This window comes from Malaclemys terrapin, chromosome 7 (assembly GCF_027887155.1).
Source record: "Malaclemys terrapin pileata isolate rMalTer1 chromosome 7, rMalTer1.hap1, whole genome shotgun sequence".
Classification (NCBI taxonomy): Eukaryota; Metazoa; Chordata; order Testudines; family Emydidae; genus Malaclemys; species Malaclemys terrapin.
Window position 1 is genome coordinate 19296106 of NC_071511.1, and position 25673 is coordinate 19321778.

Here is a 25673-nt window from a genome sequence, read left to right on the forward strand (position 1 = left end):
TTTGAAAGTAACAAGATTTCTTCATAGTTGCACAGTTCACATGTTAATTCACCAATGTGAGTTGCCCATAATTTTATGTACATGTATCCATATAGAGATATATTTAGATATATATTTATCTCAGTTTGCAATTGTGAATGAAGGTTCATTTTCCAAAGTTATGACTCTACATATTTATACACTGAACCTTCAATCCTTTTTTTCAATAGTTTATTACCAGTCAGGTCATTGCAAAGGCAAACAACTACATTGATTATGAGAACATTATTTGAGAAATATGTTGAAAGAATAAATCAATAGCCAATATAGTTAATGGATTTTTGAGTTCATACTTTTTCACAGAAATCTCTACAGATATTTTTGCTCATGCCATTTAGTGTTTCTGATTTAAGGAGAAGAGCATTTGCTTTATAAGCATCACTAAATATCAAAAGTAATTGTATTTCTTAAATACAGTGATCAATCTCTCTCAATTTGTCATAATCTAGGTATGAGCAATGTTAGTGCAAAAGAGATTCTTATAAAAGTTAAAGTAGGAAATAATTACAGCAAACCCAGACTAAATATACCCAACTGTTCCACAGGAATTTAAAATATTTTACAAACTTACTCTCACTAAATTTACAGCTTACAGTAAATATTTAATTGAAACAGTTATAAAGTTCTATATTCAAACACATTACTTCTTAAATTAGGTTTTAGATTTTACAATTTGGCAGGTAAGCAGGAAAAGGAGGAGTTAATGCTACTCTGACCTCCCTCTACTGTGATGCAGAAGGACAGCTAGTGAGCAGTTGGAACAGAATAAGGGACAATATCAGCAACTGCTCATAGCGCTCCTTGCTCACATCAGAGTCGGTCCTGAGGCTTCAGGGAAAGAGGTGGGAGGCACTGCCCTCCACCTCCAGTCTAGAGTGACAGGCCTGATTCAAACATTTCAGTTTAAAAATTGCAGTGCACAGTTCAGAAACCACGCTTTCATACAAATTTTCTTTCTAACAGACTTGCTCTCAAGGCCTGAAGTTGAAGCCTCAAGTGGTCCCTCAGCTACAAATTGGACACTACTAGTGTATAAAGAACAGGAGTACCTGTGGCACCTTAGAGACTAACAAATTTATTTGAGCATAAGCTTTCGTGGGCTACAGCCCACTTCTTCGGATGCATAGAATGGAACATATATTGAGGAGATATATATACACATACAGAGAGCATGAAAAGGTGGGAGTTGTCATATGTATATATATCTCCTCAATATATGTTCCATTCTATGTATCCGAAGAAGTGGGCTCTAGCCCACAAAAGCTTATGCTCAAATAAATTTGTTAGTCTCTAAGGTGCCACAAGTACTCCTGTTCTTTTTGCGGATACAGACTAACACGGCTGCTACTCTGAAACCTACTAGTGTATAGCATACTCAGAGTACAAGATAAAACCTTGAGAAAAGTAGTGTTAGTAGTTTATACACGAAGGATAAAATATAAATGACATTTGCAAAAGCTGCTCAGAATGTGAAACAACTGCTGACATTTCCTTTCTTGGGCATAGCTGTTCTCTGTACTCCAAGCTGATGAATTCTGAGTAAAACCAACTGAATAACACCTTAAGGTGTAAGTAATGACACAAAGTGTCATCCCATCTCATCCAGCTGGAAGTAGAAAGTTGGAGAAATGGAACAAGCAATAAGCTCTAAAGAAAGAAAAGAAAAAAGATAAGCAGTGAACTTTGAACTACTCAGTAGATGAAACCATCACAGGAGCTGCTTTAGAAAATCATTCTTAAAATGAGAACTGATTCCATGTTTTTCACTTATTTGGAGTACACAAAATACAAACGGTATTGGGGTGTAGTATCATTAATGGCCATGTTGGAGCAATAATTCAGAGAGACAATAAAACCTGACAAATTACTGCACAGGAGAGAAAAACACAGCACTGCTGACTCTTTACTTAGGACAACCTAATATTTGCTTCTTGACATCTTGGTCCCCAGTAAACCCATGTGCAACATAGGCAGCAATCAGTTTGAAGAATTACTGTATGTATAACTAAACATGCCAGTATTTGCATTAAATTATCTTGTTCATAACTGACCACTTAAAATTCATGTCTTAGGATTCAGTATATGATTAATGGCTATATTTCCCTTTGCCCAATTCAATTTTCCTTGATGAAATATCTGCCTTATGAAGAAAGCTCTCATTTTTTAAGGCCAATGCCAAATTTTTACACTACGCCAAGCCAATTAATCATTTCCCTTCTTGCCAAGAAACTACTATGAATACAAATACACAGATCTAATATATTTCAAAAAGATTAGTCATTTATTAAACTGGACAAAAAATATATCTGACTTAGAAGGACACAAAGCAGTAAGCCAATCATTTATAACAAAGATGGCTCAAGATTTAAAAGCAACGTTGTCTCCTTAAGAATTAACAGATGTTCTGACCATGTTGTTTTTTAATAAATATTTTTTCCATGAACAAAAATATTATGGTGTTATGCATCAGACAAGCATATAATTTAAGGAGGAATCTAATAGTGTAAAGAGAGGAAGCCCTAGTTACCCACCGGCCAGGAAGAAATCACAGAGCTTCACATGCTCTTGGGAAGGACCGAGCTCTCCAGTGGCAAGATACAACCATCACATTATGTTACCACGGTGCATTTCCTGCACGAGGAATTACAAATATCACATATTTTATGTGCCTTAGATATGATTATAGCATCACCATTCATACTAAAATAGTTAAGGGTTTGCCTGTCTTTCCATTACAAATTCTTTTTTTCAGGCTCTTTTAGGACTAGTTTGTAAAAATTAATTTTGGCCTGAAACTTGCTATACAAACACCTGAAAGAGCAAAATAAAACAAAACAAAAAATTCTATTTGTCAGTTTCTAAGGTGAAATTTTAGTTTGTTCTTTAAACTGTCCTTAAAAGTGATTCTACTGTATTTTGCAGCCCTTAGTCCAGATTGTGGCTTAATCACTGTTGCCATAAAATATATTTTAAAATGAACAAATTAATATTTCTTTGTACAACAAAGTTATTGGATATAAAAATGTATTTGCAAAGCCTTTTCTGAAAGTTTTTTTTGCCCGTGGATTTGCCTCAGATATGCAGCTCCAACATTAGCCCACCAAACTGAGTATCTTCAAGGTGTAATTACAGTTCACTGGGTCAGAGATCTATGAACTAAAATCTCTAACATGGCCTTGATTATGGAGATGTCACAGACTGTTGAGTACAGATAATTTACAAAATTCCTTAATTATGTAATTATATGATAGGCTGTGGTAACTCTCAAGAATATTAAGCCAAGCAAAAAACCCACAAACCCTATACAGTTAAGGATCTGATTAAAATTAGCAAACTAAAGAAATATGTAGGTTATCTTCTGTTTCCATAATAAAGTGCATTTTCAGTGCTGAGAAGCTGATTTAGACATTTTAGCCTTCAACTGTCCAAGTTAGGGTGAACGTAAGTAAGGCCGTTAATTTAATGTTACCTTAAAACTGTTTTTGTGCTTTTATACATGTATACTTGGGACAAAAATCCAAACTATGATTCACAAGATTCTCACTACTGCATGTTCACCGTATTCACTATGTAGTACAGGTGGTACTTGAAACATGGTTCAAGATTTAAATGGCATATCAACTAAAGAGTAGAAATCCTTATTTGTTAAACTATGTCACTCTAACACATTGGTTTTCTCATATCTTTTATTTCCAGTTATGAGAATTATAAAATAGGCAAAAGAACCAAATTTCCATGTAGGTCACAGGTGAATTTCTTGTTTTACACATCTAATATGGAATCCACTAGAATGAAGTAACGTGACTGAAACAAATATTGGCTACATTTCTTACATGTTCTCATGTAAAATAATTACTGTTCTATAATTACCTTCTGCTTCATTTCTGATCAGTTGTAAACAACGGAAAACACTGATATATTTTTCCTTTCAAAATCAAGTGTGCCAGCTACTGTAGTATCATCTGCCACTCACCTCAGCCACCTGCTGTGTCTCCACTATCTGCTGAGCCAGCACCTCCATATTGGTTGCCATGGTGAAGCAAGATCATTAGAGAACCTGTTTGGAAAGATGCCAGCAACTTCCATCAGGCAAAGAAAATTAGACTTTTTGTCACTGTTATTAATTAAAATTAAATCTGTGGTGCAGCTTTATTTGAATTTACACCACTGCCAAATACATCTGACAAATAAGAAAGCAGTGCACATATTCACTGCAAAGATGGGAATACTGTTTTCAAGACACAGCTCTTCTAAAATTATAAGCAAAAAATATAATTTTACCTTGTAATATTAATCCACAAAATATGTGTACTTCACCATTTAAAAACTGACCATTAAGAGATCTCTATTTTGAAAATGAGATCGGGCAAATTTGAACTTCAACTATTGGTCCAATTTGTGGAATTCACAGTTCTTAAAAAAGCTTTAATTAATTCCTAGTTTGTGAGGTGAGGAAAAAATACACTTAAATGAAAAGCTTCTATGTCTTGCTGTGCTGGGCAAGGATGTGGCTACCAGAGGAAGGTATTTGAGCAAATTCTTATTGAACTCTTTGCCAGACTACCATTATCACCTGTGTTTTTGTCACAATCCTGCATTGGCAGGGAAATGGCCTAGAATATCTAATGTATCTTTTCAATCTTTAACTTCTATGTTATATTTTACAATGATACTATGATACCATTATAACTGTGAGAAGGAAACTCTGTAAAGGGGTTACTTCCTATGACTGGTGAATGTAACTGCAAGTTAATTCTCTGACAAACTCACAAAGAAAAACAAGATGTAAAACAAAAAGAAGGGGATTAATGACCAGAAGACAAGCATGTCCAGAAAAATTTAAAACTATGGTCCTTAATATGGTTTGGTTTCTCCATTCCTATTTTAAATTAAGAAGTCTTTTGTGCCCTCTCTGAAAATGTAACAGCTGAAACAATCTATTTAAAAATGATTATATTAAAAACTTTGCATGATCATCCCTAGAAAGTTAAGTACCAGCGAAAGCCAATGATGGCCATTGGCCAATGTTCTGACAAAACGTTGTGCTTGATAATGCTAAGATAATCAACGCCTCTCTTTCTTGCAATAGCCATATTAGACAGACTCTCTACTTGCCTGTAATCATTTTTAGCTCTAATTTGTTACTAAAATAGTTGCAAACCCTAACCTAAATAAACATTCAAAAGGTCAAAATATTCACCTTGAGCTTTAAGTTTTGCACATCGATTTTGAAGAAATTGGAGGAATGGCAAATGGATATTTAAGGAGGAAGAAAAATGTTCCAGTTTTCCAGTAATATTTTGTATGATGTCTTCAGAGACAATCACTGCACACCTTAGTCAAGCATGAAATTGACTAGGAATAGTAAAAATCCCTGGTAGAGCATGGAAGCTAGGAATATGAAAATAAACATTTCTGATTTTTCATCTTAAGTCATTTTTAGAGAAAGTCATGACCTTAATTTCAGTGGACTCTTTCTGGTTATTATATCAGTTTAATTCCTCAAACTAGATGCCAGACTCTATGTGGAAAAGTGGTGACAAATCAATTATTATCCCAACAGAAAATACCACTAGAACATACTGTAACTGCATGTCAGTATTTACATTATGAATTATAAATTGTTGTTGCATCATTTTATTGTACCATTATGATGATTTAGGTTGTTAAATAAAATGCTGAATTATATACCAGTGGAGCTTGCTAATATGATAAGCATACAATATTATGATGTAAATAGATGGCACGGGATTGGGGCAGGGATTTAAATAACTTCCTGATGAAAAGAGAAACAGACCTCTTAAACATACCAAATTATAACTGGTTGTTTTAATATTGTATTTACAGTATATGCAAAAGTCTAGTAGCCAAAGGAAAATTTGATTGCATGAGGGCATTGGGACCTGCTGATACTATGAAATAGATTACAGTTGTTTGCAACAGTAGCAGCTGATATTGTGCAGCAGTAAGCTTAGAAAAGAACAAATTATGTTGAGCACCATTTTGGCTAGCTATTGTTAAACACTGGTGAGCAGTGTCTATCAATGGTTAGCTGAAACAGCTGACTAAAGTTTGTCCTTTTCAAACACATTCCAAATGGAATCATGGACTTATTAAAATCTATGGGAGCTTTGCCACTGACTTCAAAGGGGCCATCTTTAAATGGTCTCCTCCTCTTTACCAGTGATTTGTAGGAGTACAGTCATTTCAGTGTTCAGAGCTTTATCTGTGCATCTCCTGTTAAGCAGTAAATGAAACTGCACAGCTGAAGACCTGCTCATCAAGAATTAACTCTTTACATTTTAGGATTTGGGATCCACCTTCTCCGGTTACTGTGGATTTTTGAATTCACTCCCACTGTGTTGTATATTATTATTTAATATTTATATTGCAGTAGTGCAAAAAAGCCTAAGCCAGGTTGGGCCCCGCTATGCTATTTACTGTACAATAAATATTATAATGCCACTATATAAATCCATGGTACACCCATACCATGAATACTGCACGCAGTTCTGGTCATCCCATCTCAAAAAAAAAAAAAAAAAAAAAAAAAATAAGAATTCACTTATTCCTAACTCACATTCTCCACACTATTTGTGATTTAATAGACCTCTATTATATCCTGCTTTAGTCATCTCTTTTCTAAGCTGAACAGTCCCAGTCTGTTTAATCTCTCCTCATACGGAAGCTGTTCCATACTCCGTAATCATTTTTGTTGCCCTTCTCTGTACTCTTTTCAATTTTAACATACTTTTTTTGAGAGGGGGGTGACCGGAACTGCATGCAGTATTTAAGATATGGTTGTACTGTGGATTTATATAATGGCATATAATAAAGATATTTTCTATCTTATTATCTATCCCAGAGGTTCTCAAACTGTGGTCCATGGACCACCAGTGGTCCGCGAGCTCCATTCAGGTGGTCGGCAGATAGTTCCCTCTAAGGTGTATGCAGGCATGGCTCCACAAATTAGGTGCCTGTACCCTGGAGAAGACACACATGTAAGGTGAGGTGGTGGCCTTGGGGGGAATAGGGTGTAGGTGGGAGGGGGAAGTGGGGTGAGAAGAGGGGGTGGGGGAATTTGGGATGTGCAGGGCTGCGGAGGCCAGAGAAAGTGGTGACTTTTCCCAGCTCCAGGGCTGCGGCTGCTGTGGAGAGACAGCTTTCCTTCCCAGCCTCAGCTCTGTGGCTGCTGTGGTGGGGGAGAGACCCCCACCGGCCTTCCCAGTCCCAGCTTGAGGACTGCTGAGGTGGGGGAGACAGGGAGAGACCCCCCTCCTTCCCAGCCCCAGCTCGGAGGCTGCCAAGGCAGGGGAGAGAGGGCACATCCATTGCATTAGAAAGGTAAGACTACTGATATTAAAATATGAGTTGTGTGCTTTTATTTGTAGAACAAAAATCTATTTATTATTACCGTATTTACTCATTCATAAGCCAATATTTTTGGTAAAAAAGTGACACATCAAAGAGGGGGGGTCGGCTTATAAATGGGGCTACACCAAAATTTGATTATTTTAAACTCTATGGAATCATTGAATATCTAATACATTGTCGTTTTGTTTACCTGGAGCGTCTGCAGGCATCGAGCCGCTCAGCTCACTGTGGCTGCGGTTCACCGTTCACAGCCAATGGGAGCTGCAGGCGCACCACTTCCCACAGCTCCCATTGGCTGGTAACAGCAAACTGCGGCCACTGGGAGCTGAGGGGCTCCGTGCCTGTGAACACTCCAGGTAAACAAAACGTCCAGGTCTGTTAGAGTCTTACCCTAATGGGTCAGGAGCCAAAGTTTGCCAACCCCTGGAATAGAGGGTGTCACAGAGTTTGGGGGAGACAAGGCCCTGCACCCTCAGCTTCCTGCGATTCACCATGACTCTCAGCCAGGCAGTAGAACAGAAGGTTTATTAGACGACGGGAACACAGTCCAAACCAGAGCTTGTAGGCATAAACAGGACCCCTTAGTCAGGTCCTTCTGGAGGGTAGGGAGCTTAGACCCCAACCTTGGGGTTCCCTCTGATTCCCCAGCCAGCCCAATTATTATTATTTAACATCATTACGTCCAATTCTGGAACCCACACTTAGGACCCGTCTACACGAAGACTTTGCATGGCAAGCACAGGTGTAAATCTACAGTGCATTAACCTGCCATGCCCTAAATTGTCATGTGGATTCTACTACCATGCACTAAAATTTCCATAATATACTTGGAGAACTGTATCCGCAGCACTTGCTAAATAAGGATAATAATTTCTCATCTCCCTACATTGTGCTATATTATTTTACTGGGAACCAGTTAGTCATATTTAAAATAATTTGCACATTGACACCAAAAATGTGACCACCTGTATCAAAACTCTATCAGAAAAATGCATTTATGCAACACAAAGAAAAAAATCCTTATGGAGTAAATGCTACCAAATTAATAAATGTCATTGTTGAAAGACATAAATGTCAAAATACATTAGTTTTAGAAAATAAGAATCATAATGTAGTAAGTTGCACATGCAAATAATGATTTTGCATATGTTAATATGACAGAATATTTGACATAATACAAAACAAAGCCAAAAATAAGACAGGTTTTCTGTTAAAACCACACAGTATTTGTATTTCTGAGAATTGTCTTCTAGTTCTCCATTTTTTTTCCAGGCTGTTCAATTTTTACGTATAAGTTTACAAACCATTTCCACCAGGACATTTAACATCTTTAGCTCAGCAGGAACAGACATTAATATGTGCTCACCACATTTTTTTAGTTTTGTAACAAAGAAGACCTTGAATACCAGATACCCTATTCAGCAAAATAGATACACTATTCCGCAACAAATTCTTCAAGGCCCTCTGGGCTTGTGTTTCATGGGATGCGATCTCTTTCTCACCCCCCCCCCATTAGTTTTTTTAATCATATAGTAGAGTTTCCTGGTGCTTTTTGTATTTTATAAAAATTCTAATAGCTAAATAAAACAAGTCATCAAGAAGTGTGTATATTGAATAAATAGGAGCTCATGCCCTACCCCTTCTATCTTCATAGTCAACTGCTTTGCAAAATACGTAAGTACATCTCTCTAATGCAGCCTCAACAGAGGTGGAAGAAGAGCCACCTCATTACGCAGCAAAGGACATAGGGCTGGCCAAGAGCCTAGTGTAAAGTTTGTTTTACCAAAAATACAACAAATCTTTAGTCTCAGACGAAAGCAGGCACAAACTCAAACTACAAGCGCTGAGGTGAAATACTCCATTTATTCCACTGGGTGGAAGTGAAGCTGTGTGATTTCAGGGAGGGAGGACACATAGTCCAACAGTGCTGGCATCTGAACTTGTAGGTCCCAAGAAATCTGAGTGCTTCAAACCTGATGCTCAGGTCACAAACTATCCAGGAGGACAGACCATCACGGATCTCCTCAGTTAGACTGGGGAGTCGAGGCTGAAGGTCTGTAGTGGAACTTTCAGAGTAACAGCCGTGTTAGTCTGTATCCGCAAAAAGAAGAACAGGAGTACTTGTGGCACCTTAGAGACTAACAAATTTATTAGAGCATAAGCTTTCGTGGACTACAGCCCACTTCTTCGGATGCATAGTACTCCAGGAGCCCGCTACTTCACTACTTGGGGCAGGAAGGAAATAACTGGCAGTGCAGGACCCAGGGAAGGGGCATATTACTAAGGTAGGACCAGACCGCAGCTCTCTTCCCGTTGGTCGCTACACTCGTGCGCCCCATAGGCCAATGCTGGCGCCGCGCTCCCAGCCCTTCCCACGCCCCCTCACTTTTGCCGTCCGGAGCGCGTCTTCGCCCTATGCGCGCGGAAACCACGCCTCCTTTTCCCGCCTCCTGTCCCCACCAATCGGCTCATTTTAAAGGTAAAACTGCCCAGCCCCAAACAGCGGATTGGCTCACGGGTGTGCCAATTAAACCACTTGGCCCGCCTCCCGCCTACGAGGAAAAACACTCGAGGGACGCGGAAAAACACAAGATGGCGGTGCTGGCTGACGGCCAAGTCCCAGGCAGCGCCGCCGCCATTAGACCCCCCCACCCCTCCGGTATGTGCTCTGTCGAGCTTTGAAGGGCCCGGCCACGGCTGTGGGGGAGCGGCCGGTAAGATGGCGGCGGTCCCGGCCCCGTATGCAAAGTACCCACCGCCCCCTCCCCTCCGCCCTCCCGGTGGCAAAGGTAAAAGGGTCGGGTTCAAGCCGCCGCCTCCGCCCGCTCAGACTCCATCTTCCCTGTGTGTGGCCGGGGTTTCTCCACAGCGTGGCCGGACCCCTTCTCCCGCAGCCACCCAGCCCGCCCGGACAGCAAGTCGCTCGCCCGAACGCCAGCCCGGCTCGGAACCTAGGCGGGCCCGACTCCGCTGAGCGGCTCCGGAGCGGACTCCGCCTCGATCGGCCCAGCGGCTCCCAGAGACCCTTTCAGGGAGCCACCCGTGAGCCCACCCAGACCTAGGCACGGCCGGCTCTCGGCTACCACCGACACCCGGAATCCGAACCAGGGTGTCCGCGAAGCCGGGCCCCAGCCGCTTCAAGCGAGCGTGCTCCTTTCCCCAGGGGCGGCCTGGCCGGGCCCCGTTAAGAGCAGGCGCCGCGGGGTATTTTGATTTAGAAAAAACAATTTACCTCAGGCTTTGGCGCCAAACGTGGCCCGGCGGTGACCCGGGTCCAACCGGGCCTGTTAGGCAGCGGTGCTGGGCGACGGGCCCGAGAGGGCGGAGGGGAGGGGGGGCCTCGGGTTAGTAGTATTTGTTAGCGGGGGGGTTTGTTTTGGTTTTGTGTCGTGCCCCTGTGAAAGGTCAGAGTTCGTGACCCCGCCCGCCGCTGCTGCCGCCTGGGAGCGTTTCCCCGCTTCCTCTTCCCAGCCCCACGCCGGCCACAGCCCCCTCCTCCAGCCTCCTCGCGGGGCGGGGCCGGGGGACGGCAGCGGCGGGGAGGGGCTACCTGAGCGCCTGGGTGGAACGCTCAGACACCAACGTTCCAGCCGGCCCCGGGGGCAGAATAGGCGCTTTCCCGCCCCCCTTCTACCGCCTCTCCCCGGCCTTGCTGGAGACGGGGAGGGAGCGGCAAGGAGTGTATGGTATGCGGTGCTTCCACCGCACACGTGCTGCTGGAGCGGTGGCTCACACTGTGGAAAGCTGTGTCTTCCCCCCCCCCCCCCCCCATTCGTTGTTTGGTTGTGGGGTGGGCAGATGCATTCATTCCCCCAGTTACTGTTGTGGCAGGGAGAGCATCTGAGGACACGTCCTAGGCGTGAAGATCACCCTTCCCCAACCCGTATCACCTTGCTGTGAGGAGAAACCCTTTATTCCCAGACTGGTGGGCAGTCATGGTTTACCTCCTGACCCATAAGGTTTGTGTGTACTCTTCTACTTCGAGATAACTGATAGCCCACCTTAAGTTAACAGGCAGTGTGTTTGTAAAGGCAAGTGTGGATGTGTCCCAAAGCTTTCCTACATAGCAATCAGAGGTGTGACTGCGGCATGAGTAGGCGTACTCAAGATACCTTTAGGGGCCTGGTCTACACTAGGAAATTAGGTTCGTATAACTGTCAGTAAGGAGTATGAAAAATCCACACCTGTGAGTGACAGTTAAACTGAGCTAACCGCCAGTGTAGACAGCGCTAGATCGATGGGAAGATTCTTCCATCAACCTAGCTACTGTCTCTGGGGGGAGGTGACTTACCTATGCCAACGGGAGAACCCCTCCTGTCTACCCTGTTTCCCCGAAAATAAGACATCCTCCGAAAATAAGGCCTACTTACAGTTTTGCCTCTCGTTGTAATATAAGGCATCTCCCCGATAATAAGACCTCCCCGATAATAAGGCATCCACCGATAATAAGGCATTTTTCATTTCTGAAAAATAAGACATCCCCTGAAAATAAGACCTAGCGCATCTTTGGGAGCAAAAATTAATATAAGACACTGTCTTATTTTCGGGGAAACAGGGTATGTAGGTAGTGTCTTCACTGAAGCACAGCAGCGTTTTATGTGTAGACCAGTCCTAACAGGCATACCAATAGCACTGAAGCTGCAGCAGCACAGTCTTCAGTGCAGACAGTGTAAGCCTACTAGGGATGCTTGGTACTAGTTACTGAAACAGCTAGCCTGCACTGAAGCCTGTGCTGTCATGGCTTCACTGCTATTGGTACTCCTGCTGGCAACATTAACTAGTTAGCATATGTCTAAATGAGTATGAGTTAACTGTAGACATACCCCCATGCTGTGTCTTCACCAGTCAAAAGGTGTGCCTTTTACAAAGAGAGATCTATTTTGGAAAATACACTTTTTTTTTTTTACTAGTGAAAACAGTTGAAGAGGGAGATGCCCTGTGCTTTTACTCAGCATAGAGTTTGCTCATGAAACCTTTAAAGGCTATGTCTTCACAGCTGAAAAAGGTGTATTTTACAGTGAGATATCTCTTTAAAATCCTAGTGGAGACAAGGCACATGTAGTTTTTTACTTTAATGAAGAGAGGCTAATATTCTTGATTAGCATAAGAATGGCCGTACTGGGTCAGACCAAAGGTCCATCTAGCCCAGTATCCTGTCTTCTGAAAGTGGCCAATGCCAGGTGCTCCAGAGGGAATGAACAGAACAGGTAATCCTCAAGTGATCTATCCCCCTGTCGCCCATTCCCAGCTTCTGGCAAACAGAGGCTAGGGACGCCATCCCTGCCATCCTGGCTAATAGTCATTGATGGACCTATCCATGAATTTATCTATTTCTTTTTTGAACCCTGTTATAGTCTTGGTCTTCACAACATCTTCTGGCAAGGAGTTCCACAGGTTGACTGTGCATTGTGTGAAGAAATACTTTATTTTGTTTGTTTTAAACTTGCTGCCTATTAATTTCATTTGAGGCCCCTAGTTCTTGTGTTATGAGGAGTAAATAACACTTCATTTACTTTATAAACCTCTATCATATTCCCCCTTAGTCGTGTCTTTTCTAAGCTGAAAAGTCCCAGTCTTGTTAATTTCTCCTCGTATGGCAGCTGTTCCATGACCCAAATCATTTTTGTTTCCCTTTTCTGAACCTTTTTCAAGTCCAATATGCCTTTTTTGAGATGGGGCGACCGCATCTGCACGCAGTATTTAAGACGTGGGTGTACCATTGATTTATATAGAGGCAGTATATTTGCTCTCTTCTTATCTATCCCTTTTTTAACGATTCCCAAAATTCTGGTCACTTTTTTGATTGCCTCTGCACATTGAGTGGATGTTTTCAGAGAACTATCCACAATCACTCCAAGATCTTTCTTGAGTGGTAACAGCTAATTTAGACCCCATCATTTTATATGTATACTTGGGATTATGTTTTCCAATGTGCATTACTTTGCATTTATCAGCATTGAATTTCATCTGCCATTTTGTTGCCCAGTCACCCAGTTTTGAGAGATCCTTTTGTAGCTCTTCGCAGTCTGCCTGGGACTTAAGTATCTTGAGTAGTTTTGTATCATCTGCAAATTTTGCCACCTCACTGTTTACCCCTTTTTCCAGATCATTTATGAATATGTTGCACAGGACTGGTCCCAGTACAGACCCCTGGGGGACACCACTATTTACTTCTCTCCATTCTGACCATTTATTCCTACCCTTTGTTTCCTATCTTTTAACCAGGTACCAATCCATGAGAGGACCTTCCCTCTTATCCCATGACCGCTTACTTTCCATAAAAGCCTTTGGTGAGGGACCTTGTCAAAGGCTTTCTAAAAATCTAAGTACACTATATCCACTGGATCCCCTTTGTCCACATGCTTGTTGACCCCCTCAAAGAATTCTAGTAGATTGCTGAGGCATGATTCCCCTTTACAAAAACCATGTTGACTCTTCCCCAACAAATTGTGTTAATCTATGTGTCTGACAATTTTGTTCTTTACTATAGTTTCAACCAGTTTGCCCGGTACTGAAGTCAGGTTTACTGGCCTGTAATTGCCGGGGTCTCTTCTGGAGACTTTTTTAAAAATTGGCATCATATTAGCTATGTACCAGTCATTTGGTACAGAAGCTGATTTTAAATGATAGGTTACTGATGACCGTTAATAGTCCTGCAATTTCACATTTGAGTTCCTTTAGAATTCTTGGGTGAATACCATCTGGTCCTGGTGACTTATTACTGTTTAGTTTATCAATTTCTTCCAAAACCTCCTCAAAGCACATTAGAACCATGTGTCTAGGTAAGACTCCTGGATTAACAGTTTACTCTATTTCTATTCACCCAGTTCTTTCCTCCCTTTTCCAAATCTTGGATGTCATAGCAGAAAGGCATCTTGTGTATAGACCTAGTCTGAATACACACATAAAAGTAAAGTCTTCAAAAACTAGTCAACGTGTATTTATTTAATGCATTTTTATAAGTGTTTTGTAACTGCTTCAAGTTGGGTTGTCTCTCTTTTTTGCGGGTGGAGAGGGTTTAATGAGGGGAGAGGGTTTTTTCATTGTATGAAGTATTTTAGTTATGATGGAAAAGCTTTATTAAAGGCCTGTCACATGAGAGAATTACACACATTTTTAATACATTGGCTTAGAAACTGATTAAGTTAAATTGGTGCAACCCCTGTGTTGGACACTCTTATTTTGGTCTGAGTGTCTTATCGATTTAGCTCAAGTTGATTTCTTTTACTGTATTGTACTGTGTTGCTGTCTACTACTGTCTCATTGTTTCCTTGTTACTTCCCCCTTGGTCTGTATATATCAATATGTTATCTCTTGGCTTATACTTAAATTGGTGCAGAGGCTGTCTTTCTCCCTCCTACCCCCTTCTCTTCCCACCCCCCCCCCCCCCACCCGTTCCTGTTTTTGCACTGCCTAGCACAAGGGAGTCCTGTTCTATGACTAGAAGTCCTGGGGTCTACAGTAATATAGAAATAATAATAGTGTTCTGCTTTACTATATTGTCAGCACCTTGGCCTTGTAGTTAGGAAGATTGCCTCCCTAGAACATACATATCAAAACCACAAGTTTCTTGTTTGACTGCCTTTAAGCCTTCTGCCTGTTCTTTTATGCTTAACAGTGCACCAAAGGCGTGCACCTCAGACTCATAACTGTAGTTTTCACTTGGGGGAAAACTCGCTTAAGTCAATGGACGGTATAATGGGTAGCCTTTACTCTGAGTGTATCTTAAAACCCACACACACCTTGTTGTTTTTCATGTAATTAAACCATGGCAAATTCAAATGATCGGCTACCCTTTTATTAGCTATTGTTATCTAACAACAGAAGAAGGAAAAATAAGACTCAAATCATTTTGTCTTTAAGTGAAAGTGAGTTAAATTGTTTTGTCTTTGATGTTAAGTTTCATTCCAGTATTTGTCATTCAACTAAGTAAGGACTTTTATTCAATTGGAGGCAGTTTCCAAGGTGATGAAAATTACAAACTATAAATTATAGATTGTATTGATAGAGTTTTTGCTGCAAAGATTACTTTTTTTCAAAGCATTTAACAAAAATGTTATTTGTTCCACCAATTAAATTGGAGATCAATGTTGGATGGGATTTCTAATATTCTGTTGTTGAATTATTAACCGGTTGGGCATCTGATCAGTTTAGCAGACGTTATATTGTGCTATTAGACTTTTTTTTTTTCTTGTCCACGAGCAGGGCTATAAACACCCGCCATCTCATGATATTTACTGTATTGAAAATTTTATCCACCATTGTATTCTTTCTTAAATAACTTCTAAGGTGTGTGAAAGTCTTAATAAACTCATAAGTAATAAGTAAGGGATATGTGTCACAGTGGGACATTCCTTTTTTATTTACAAATTTGTAAAATCAACATATTAAGCAAATGTTGTTGTCTCCTCAGTCTTTACAAGAAACAAACAATTCTGTTGCTCTTCAAAAAAAAAAAAAAAATTTAAAAATTGGTAACTAAGGTATAAGAATATTCTTTGGTAATGTCAGTATCACATGAAAAGAAACAATAGAATCTTGCTAATTCATATTAATCAGTTGGAGAGGCTTTGCTAAATAGTGTACAGTAAGGATACTTAAAAGGATTATGGAAACTTTTTGTTCACGTTAAAAAAACAAAACAAAAACAAAACACCCACTTTCGTAATATGAGAACAGGGTGTCACTCAGCTAAATTAATGGTTGTATCAGTATAGAAAACTTACCCCACTACGGCCCTGAATGGGTCACATCACTATGGGCTAGGTAGGGATGATGCACACAGTGTAGTGACTATACTGTAGGGGCCCTCAACCTTTCCAGACTACTGTATCCCTTTCAGGAGTTTGATTTTTGTCTTACGTACCCCCAAGTTTCACCTCACTTCTGTATTTTTGTCTGATTTTTCTAAGCAAGTAGTTTTTAAAGTATCTCAGCACATGATTACTGAAAAATTGCTTACTTTTTCATTTTTACCTTATAATTATAAAATAAATCAATTGGAATATAAACATTGTACTTCCATTTCAGCGTATAGTAGTATATAGAGCAGTATAAACAATCGTCGTCTGCATGAAATCTTATTTTGTACTGACTTTGATAGTTCTTTTTATGTAGCCTGTTGTAAAACTACGCAAATATCTAGATGAGTCGATGTACTTCCTAGACCTCTGTGTACCCCCAGGGGTACACATACCCCTGGTTGAAAACCACTGCCATAGAGCATCTGCACACCACTGATAGTAGGTTGGTTCCCCCTGCAGATGTGGTTGAGTGCACTGCCTGTTTAAGAGGTGCACTTGTGGTAACAGAGGTCATATATTTAAACAGTGCAGATGTTTTTCTAAAAGTTGAATATTTTTATGACCTGTAGTAAGTAAATTAATAATTGTATTTGGTAGGAAAAGGTTTAATCAAATCTCATGTTACAGCATTTAAACTAATACAGTGGCCATAAGGTCATCTTACTCCATTGTACAATTGAGTTTACATGCATTTCATTAATTTTTTTATTTAATATTAAATCCGCAGGTCAGGGCAATTATCAGAGGCAGGATATTGAACTTGGGCTAATGTGTTGAAGCAAATTCTCATGTAGCTTTGAGTTTTGTAAATGATTGAATGAACTACTAATATTGCTTGAGGGCACAGAAGACCAAAACACATCTTTAAACCATTTCTGTTTATCAGATAAATATTATGAGACTGGTACTGGAAATGAATATGTAATAAACTTATTGTGGAAAATTATATGCCATACTAAACAAGTCTGAAGACGTTCTAATAAAGAATATGTTCTGGGCAGTCAGTTGAAAGAAAACTGAATAGGAACTATTTAATGTTGTCTTGCACAAAATATTCTAGCAGTGGTTACAATACAATATCTGTCAGAATGGAGCTAAATCTCTTGAACAAATAGAACTTGTGAAATTGGAGATACATCAGTGGTTTGAGTATTGGCCTGCTAAACCCAGGGTTGTGAGTTCAATCCTTGAGGGGGCCACTTAGGGATCTGGGGCAAAATCAGTACTTGGTCCTGTTAGTGAAGGCAGGGGGCTGGACTCAATGACCTTTCAACATCCCTTCCAGTTCTAGGAGATAAATAATAATAATTAATGGAGATATCCTATTATTTCTGTAGAATTGCACATTTCACATAAGCAGAGTTTTGTCTCTGTTGGACACAGTGGGATATTAAAAATTTTATAGAGTAGTTCCATTGTCTTTTTGCTACTTGAGACAATTGTGTTGCCATATATTATTTTTAAAAATAAAAAGGTAATTGAAATGTGATAATACCAGGAGCTGAGCTAGTTCTAAAGACCTAGTGGTTGAAGAAAGATGGTCTGACAATTCAGTTACTTTAGGGTACATCATAGGTATATCATACAATAGAATGCTTACAGCTAGAGATTGTTTAATGAAAAATCCCTGCAGAATTTGTCAGTAATTAGGAAAGATTAATCAAATAGACACTCATACCGCTGCAGTATCTGTATTATCTCTGTCCTCTGAACATGCTGACTTTCTGCCAAATGTGCTATGCAGTACTAAGTTTTATATTTTATAAATCTCATTGATAGTGTTCCATTATTGCCTATTGTTTCTTCTTACTTCTGCTGTACTGCTGCAATAACATCTCAAGTAAAAAGTAAAGTGACAGCCATTATTATCTCCAGGCTGTTAGTCAATGACAAGGAACAACTTTTAGCCAAAATTGGTTACTTGTGATGTAATAGTTTATTGCAGATATCATTCAATGCTTTGAAACTAGCCATACCACTTAGTGTGTCAACAATATTTGTAGGAAGTTTTTTGGAGTTCTTTGTAAAATTCAAAATGGCCAATTGGTATGTTGACTACACAACAGTAGTTGTCACAGGAGTCAGGGATATACAGCACTGAAAACTTAATTTGGTCCCCTTGTGCATATGTATTACTGATTGGCTTTTGTTCCATGTTTCTTCCACAGGACCTTTTCCTCATTCAGTGCACAGGATATATTGTGCTAATTCAGTGATTTTTCAACCTTTTTGTCATTTGTGGACCCATAAAAATTTTTGAATGGAGGTTCAAACCCCTTTGAAAATCTTAGACATGGGTGGTTCCTGACTTCTGAGTGCCTGACTGTGCAGCCATAACATTCTTTTACCGTAGTCTTTTTAATGTTACTTTTTGAAAAAACAAGATAAACAAAAATTAATTCTATTATGTGGAACCATATAAATCTCTGTATGCGTCACCAGCAAATGTGGAACCTTTAATGCCACAGCACAGACTTCTACCAATTGAAATAACAGAGTAACTGATGATGGTGGGGGTAGGCTATTATCTTTTATGTGGGCAAGCCGTTAGAGGTGGATGGCACATACTTTTTGATAGTGGGTTTCAAAGATGTTTGTTTAAAGCAGAGGAATTTTGTGACTTAACAATCCTGGATTCTGTTTGAAGCCTGGAGGGGAATGTACTCTAGTGGCTATAGGCCCTTTTGTCCCTGTTTCCCCTTCTTCCTTGTTTTCCCCTCTATTTGTCTCATTCTTCCAGCCTACACGCCCTTTAGCTTGTCCCTACTGTCTGCCCATGGTGTTTACCATTCTTCATTTGAGTTCGGATGCTTTCTTTTCCACCATACTGCCTTGGCACCTGCAGGCGGAACATTGAGCACACAGAGAAAAGTCTCCTTCCTTTCATTTCTCATACCTGATACCAAAATGTCCCCTCAGGTAAGTGGTTGTAATGATTATTTAACATGGCAAAATAAGAGTTTTCCTTAGCCTCTTTCTCAGAACGGGCTCAACAATTTTTCATGAAACTTTCTAAAATACAAAAAACAAAAACGTTTTTTAGAATGAGGCAGATGTTCAGTATGGAAAATTTCAGCCTAAATGGTTTAAGCTGGGCAAAGCTCTAAGTAACTGAAAACAGGCTGTTATAATAAAAAGTGTTAGTCAACCCTTTCTATAGACATTGCTGCCAGTTCCATCTATAGTCTATATTTCACCTGTTGCTGTGATAACAGATCCAAAACGAGATCTGTCTTACCCGTTGTAGATATGCTCAGTGTAGAAGAGTGTTTAAATGCAGTGCTGGAATTTTCCTTGAAGTGTTTGTATTAGTGTTAAATGGAAACTTTTCACCCTGCACATCGAGCTCACAAATTTCATGGGGACGGTAAAAACTGAATGCATCAGCCTGTCTTGACATACTGCAAATGATTGGGGAATGCTTATGTTCTTATTGAACTCTCTAGCATTCTCAGTTTGCATAGATTCATGAAAGGCAATCATTTTCTATTTGTGTGTGTGTATGTATACAGGAATATTGTATAATTTTAGTTTCTATACCAATATCCTAATTATTCAGTAATGATTTCTTCATTACACCAATAATACTATTTGAGTAGACTTGAAAAAAGATATTCTTGTGGTTTTTTTTTTTTTTTTTTTTTTTTTTTTTTTTTTAAGATTATCTATAATTTGCATGGATTGCTCTAGTTAATTTGTATTTTAGTTGCTGGGACAACTTGGTCAAATTAATTTATGATCTTGATTGTCTGCTAGCACCTTAAAACAAACTTTGTTTACTAGGAGAAGAAGATTGTAGTTTCTCTGAGTGTATCTTCTGTAGATCTGTGATCACAATGTTTTTGACAGTAAAAAGTATGTGAGCGATTGACATGCTGTGATATACCTAGGTGTGTTCAATTCATACTGCTAAAGGGGCAGTTCTCAGTGTGGAACAGCAGGTCATCAGAAACGCAAGAAGTGAGCCAATAATGCTATTTTGGTTAATCTTTACATATCTCTGTATGTATTGTGATAGACCCAGACCAGTTGGGAACAGCAGAGTAGTAGAAGGGAAATATACTGGCCCCTGGATAAGTAGTTTTCCGTTCCCTGAGTGACCAGAGCAGGGGCTGCTCCAGGCTAATAGACCACCTGACTCCAATTAACCTAAGAGTCAGGTGAGGCAGTTAAGCACCTGACTCTAATTAAGGCCCCTTTGATGCTATAAAAGGGCTCACTCCAGTCAAGCCAGGGGGAGCCAGAGGAGAGGAAGTGTGTGTGAGGAACTGAGAGCAAGAGGTGTGCAAGAAGCTGAGAGTGAGTAGGCGTACTGCTGGAGAACTGAGAAGTACAAGCGTTATCCAACATCAGGAGGAAGGTCCGGTGGTGAGGACAAAGAAGGTGTTGGGAGGAGGCCATGGGGAAGTAGCCCAGGGAGTTGTAGCTGTCGTGCAACTGTACCAGGAGGCACTCTAAACAGCTGCAGTCCACAGGGCCCTGGGCTGGAACCCGGAGTAGAGGGCGGACCCGGGTTCCCCCCATACCTCCCAACTCCTGATCAAACACAGGAGGAATTGACCTGGACTATAGCTTCTACCAGAGGGGAAGGTCTCTGGACTGTTTCCTGACCCACAGGGTGAATCTGTGAAGCGAGCAAATCCGCCAATAAGCGCAGGACCCACCAAAGTAGAGGAGGAACTTTGTCACAGCATACATCTAAACTTTGAAGAACTATCAAGGTGTGCATATGCAAAAATAAAGTCTGTGGGACTATTGTTATATGCCTTTTCCCCCTCATTCTATCCCTTCCGTCGTCATTGCATTGTGTCACATCTCGTATTTAGATTATAGATCCTCTGGGGGAGAGACCATGTCTGTGTATATCTTCTGTGATGCATCCACTATACTTGTGGGCACTATAAAAAAAATAAATAAACAAAACAGTACAAGGGGTTTCTAGATTTATAAATTAAGGACAGAAGCCACCTTTGTAATCATCTAGTCCACTGGTTCTCAAACTTTTGTACTGATGACCCCTTTCACATAGCAAGCCTCTTAGTGTGATCACCCCCCCCTTATAAATTAAACACTTTTTTTGTATATTTAACATCATTATAATTGCTGGAGGCAAAGTGAGGTTTGGGGTGGAGGCTGACAGCTTGAGACCCCTCCATGTAATAACCTCACGACCCCCTGAGGGGTCCTGACCCCCAGTTTGAGAACCCCTGATCTAGTCTGCCTTCCTGCATAAAACAGATGATAGAATTTCACCCAGCAATTCCTGTCTCAGTCCCATAATTTCTGGATCTTTATCACTCTATTTTAAGAAGAAAAGCAGACCAAATGTCTACACAGCAATTTTTAGCTCTGTGAGCCTGAGTTAGCTGACCCGGGCAAGCCACGGTCATGCTATGCAGGTTTTTTTTTTGTTTGTTTTTTTTAATTCCATTGTAGACCTACCTGAAGAGTCTTTCCAGTGGCTTCAGTAGGCTTTGGATGAGGCAGTAGATCTTGTTACTATCTTCTTTGCTAGCCATGGGAGTGAGGTTCTTATTTCTAAGAAATAAGATCTGTTTTCCAAACAAATCTTTGCTCTTTGTCAGTAGGTTGCAGTGAGCTGCATTTTGAAGTGAAATACCACAAGCAATAGTGTGGAAATAATTGTTCCCTTTTGTTGTAATTTCTTGTATTGTAAAAGATTTTTTTGTAATACGTTTAGTGCTTGTTAATGATCTATTGTCATCCCTAGAAACTAAATTCCTTTGTCTACAGAAATGGTAAATCAAAAGCACCAGCAGTGCAACTTTTTAATCACTGTCTATTCAGTGTGCCCCACCACTCACCTGCATAGATGACCTCTCAGTATGACAAACTCATTTGAGACGATGCAGTACTTTTATTCTGTTGGGAGTGTCAGTGTGGGTTCAAATTATTTCCAGTTCCTGTGGCTCTTTCATGATGAGGGCACTGTCTGCTAGCAACTTGACTACAACAATAGTGCATTTTCTGATTGATCTGGCCCCTTTTCAACTGGTAAATAAAAGGCTATCAGTTTATTTAAGCTGTCCATACAAATCCTTTTAAAATTGATTCTCATTTTTGTGGTCTGTCCATGTTAACAAGAGGGAGAAAAGGACATAAAGGTGAAAGGAAAACTCTGGACAAATGTATCCCATGAATAAAGGTCCTAAAGAAATCTTTGTCACCGAGCATGGCTCCAACACTCACTTACCAACACGTGAACAGAGCTACAAACTCTGATTTTAAAAGTCTCATTTGCAAAACACATAGTTAAGTGGTGATATTAGAAATAGAGCTGGTTGGAAAACAACACTTCCTTTTCGTGACAGCTTTTAAGGCCTTGAAACTTGTTTTCATTCTACAGTGGGATGGAAACAAAACTTCTTAAATGTTTTTATGAAACAGAATTGTGTCAGAAGTCAGGGTTGGGTTTTTTTGGTGGTGGTGGTTGTGATGGTGGTGGTTTAAATTCAGGTCTCTCTAGCATCATCCTGGACCTAAGAAACCTCCTTGAAAACTTAGTCAAAAACTGTCTCCATGAAATGTTTTGGCTTTGAGAAAACATCTTTTTCATCAAAATAGGCTTTTGTTAAAAAAAAGTTCTGACCAGCTCTACTGTGACTTCGTTATAGTACATAGAAAGTTCACATGATGCCCAATCAATGGGGCTTATTGTATCCTCTTCACCAGTGGTTTAGGAACCATTCTGTGTATAGTTCTAATCTCTTGCTTTCTTATGATCCTTTATGCTAATATAGGCTATATGCCATATACACTCTTACACCCCTTCTAATTATGGTCTACTGAAAAGTCTTACTAATTGGTGAGAATTGTGATGCCTAACATAATATGGAATATTTTATCAGCTTCATAAAGGGGTAGTACTAACACTGGCTTAGTTTTTCAGTGCAAGATACAGATTTCATAAGGGTTACAGCAGAGAATTAATAGACACCTTGTCGGACAGTTACTGTTTAGGAAGGAGGTGCAGCTCATAAAATCTGTTCAGGTAAACTGCATGCATGGCGAAAAGAAGCTTGATGTCTGCAATAAAATTATTCTTCCAAACATCACACCCAACACACACTTGCCTGCTGTACTAAAATAAACTCAAATATTACAGAATCCCTTACTCCCCCTCTCCAGCACCCAGCCACACCAAACGAACCCCATCCTGCAGTTTCATATGTATTTTTAAAAATTCCCAGTAGTTTCCTAGAGGTTGCTGAGATTAAGGGTTTGATCTTGCAGCACTTACACATGAGAATAGCTTCACTCATGTGAGTAGTTCCATGATTTTTATATGTGAATATAGTTACATACATAAGAGTTTGGAAGTTCAGGATCTACTGGCTTTAGATCCTGGGCTGAGTCCAGAGCCTTGGTTCTATCAAGGTAGTCACAAGTGAAAGAAGATTTTAATAGTCTCAGTATAAAGTCCAGATGACATTTGTTCACATTACCTCATTCTTTACCCTCCCTATTCCACATGCAGTTTAGAAGTGGGCTAAAAAGAGGACTGTTATTCTAATAACTTGGTGCTGCAGATACACACCTCGAGTTGCACTGGCAGATTTAACCCCCTGTGGTCTGACATTTCATTTGCACGAGCACTGAAATTCACCCGACAAGATTCTAGCTCTTTATATGCTGCCCCAATTGGGTGTGGGGGCTGTAGTGGCCCCTAGGGGGATCCCTGGGGCAGGAGCAGCATATGTTTAGTGTACATGGCTCTACTGTACCCCATCCCATACATCCCATCGTAGAGGCAAGCCAGAACGAGATCAAGCATATCGGTGATTGGACTGCAAAGCTGTGGGGAGTCTGCCATAAGTTAAACAGCCTCTGAAGCTGTTGTAATTTGTCCCAGGGCTGCACTGATGCCTGGAGCAGTCCACAAAGGCCATTTTGTTCTTAATCAGTTACACTAGTGGTATTCCTGTGATACAATTCATGTGGCTCTGTAATTTGTTCTTTATTTGGGCTCTTTTTAAATAGAGATGTAAATGGGACTGCTTGTGGAGTAGTACTGTTCACCTTAAGCAATGCTATCAGAATCTGGCCCAAGGTTAATATATATGGCAGAGCATGAGTCCTGGGGAGTGGTAAGGGATTTGTGAGAAGGTGTAGATATTTACATATCAACAGTGTTAGTGTGCCAAGAGGAAGGAGAATGGCTCCAAAGCAACAAGAAAAAGTGCCGAGCTAGACGCCCAAGTGGCTTATATAATTTGGCATGGAAAAAACTGTGAAGAGGACTTAAAAAAATGTTTGAAATGAGCATATACTGCAAGATGTAGGTAAAAAGACTGGTTGTTATAACCGTTAAAATGTCTTTCAGCAGTTAACATAGCAAACAGAACATTGGACTAAATCACTAGAATAACATCAGATCACTATGCCACTGACAAAGTGTCTGATGTATTGGGCACAGTTTTGGGTGCCTTATTACAAGAACTATAATAGCAACATTTGAAAAGGTACAAAAGAGAATAAATGGTGATAGAGATTTTAACAAAGTGGAGACAGTTATTATCCACAAGGAAATCAGGAGGGACATAACTGAGATGTATGCAATTTAGAGGGGCATAGAGGCAGCAGAGGCCAAACCAAGTTTTTAAATGTCTCTGTTCTGAGATGATGCATCTTTTGTAAAAAGGAGTTACCAACACTAATCCCAGTCTGGATTACTGGTTTAACTCAAATTAAGGTAGTTTCTGCCTGCTGTATAAGTGTGTGTTTGACTTGGTTCAGTAGGATAAAGAGTTGGACTGAAATTGAATGAAATCTTCCCCTTCCTTTTTGTCTCTGTACTAAAACGGTCTTTTACATCCATGCCCAAAGTGCTGGTGGGAGGTGGTTCTCTAGAGGGAACAGAGTTCTGTGAAATATAGACTGAAACGTGGTTATAGCATTATGTCAAGATCTCTTTCTACTTGAAGGCCTCTCCTACCAATTTCAGACTTGATGTACCCCTCTCCACCCTAACACTGGTGCTACATTGTCTCAGTTTGCTACAACCACATCTTTTTGGAATGCAGGTGACATTGGGAGTTTTAAAGGAAGTGCCTTCACAGCATCATTCAGGGATCTGGCTCTGTGAGCAAAAATTCAGCCTTGTAGATTGAATGATTTTGAAATGGACTTGAAGGTGGGTGCTGGTTTCTTTCTGAAACTGCTTTGAAGTTAGCTGTCAAAAATGTATAAAAGCCCCAGATTTTAAGACTTGAGCTGTTGCTTTCTTTTTGTTTTGTTTTCCCATTGCCCTTATTCAAGCATTATATTCCAACGTAGGCATGTGAATATGTGGCCATGCTCCATCCTTGGTAGGCTGAACTGTCACTTCTGTTACGTTTGTGTTGGGCAAAGGAACACAAAGATGAATATTTCCATTCCATTTCTTCCCTTCCTAATGAAGGGATTACCCAGGTTTGAGGTGCAGAGTTTGAGCCA

At 40.2% G+C, this 25673-nt stretch overlaps 1 protein-coding gene across 7 annotated transcripts in view; it reads right to left on the bottom strand.

Annotated features, from left to right (window-relative positions):
• NR2C2 (nuclear receptor subfamily 2 group C member 2) overlaps positions 1 to 11050 on the bottom strand; it is a 63241-nt gene extending 52191 nt beyond the window's left edge. For 3 of the 7 annotated variants that reach the window (XM_054033591.1, XM_054033586.1, XM_054033592.1), the window contains exons 1-2: positions 10646 to 11049; positions 4013 to 4096 (exon numbers count right to left, since the gene is read on the bottom strand). In XM_054033591.1, coding sequence (XP_053889566.1) covers positions 4013 to 4072 — 60 coding nt within the window. In that variant the 5' untranslated portion in view covers positions 4073 to 4096; positions 10646 to 11049. Of the gene's footprint in view, positions 1 to 2570; positions 2644 to 4012; positions 4097 to 5239; positions 5326 to 10645 lie in introns of those variants that run through there. The other 4 variants (XM_054033587.1, XM_054033593.1, XM_054033588.1 and 1 more) reach the window with 4 other exon arrangements.
• Between the last annotated feature and the right edge of the window lie 14623 nt (positions 11051 to 25673).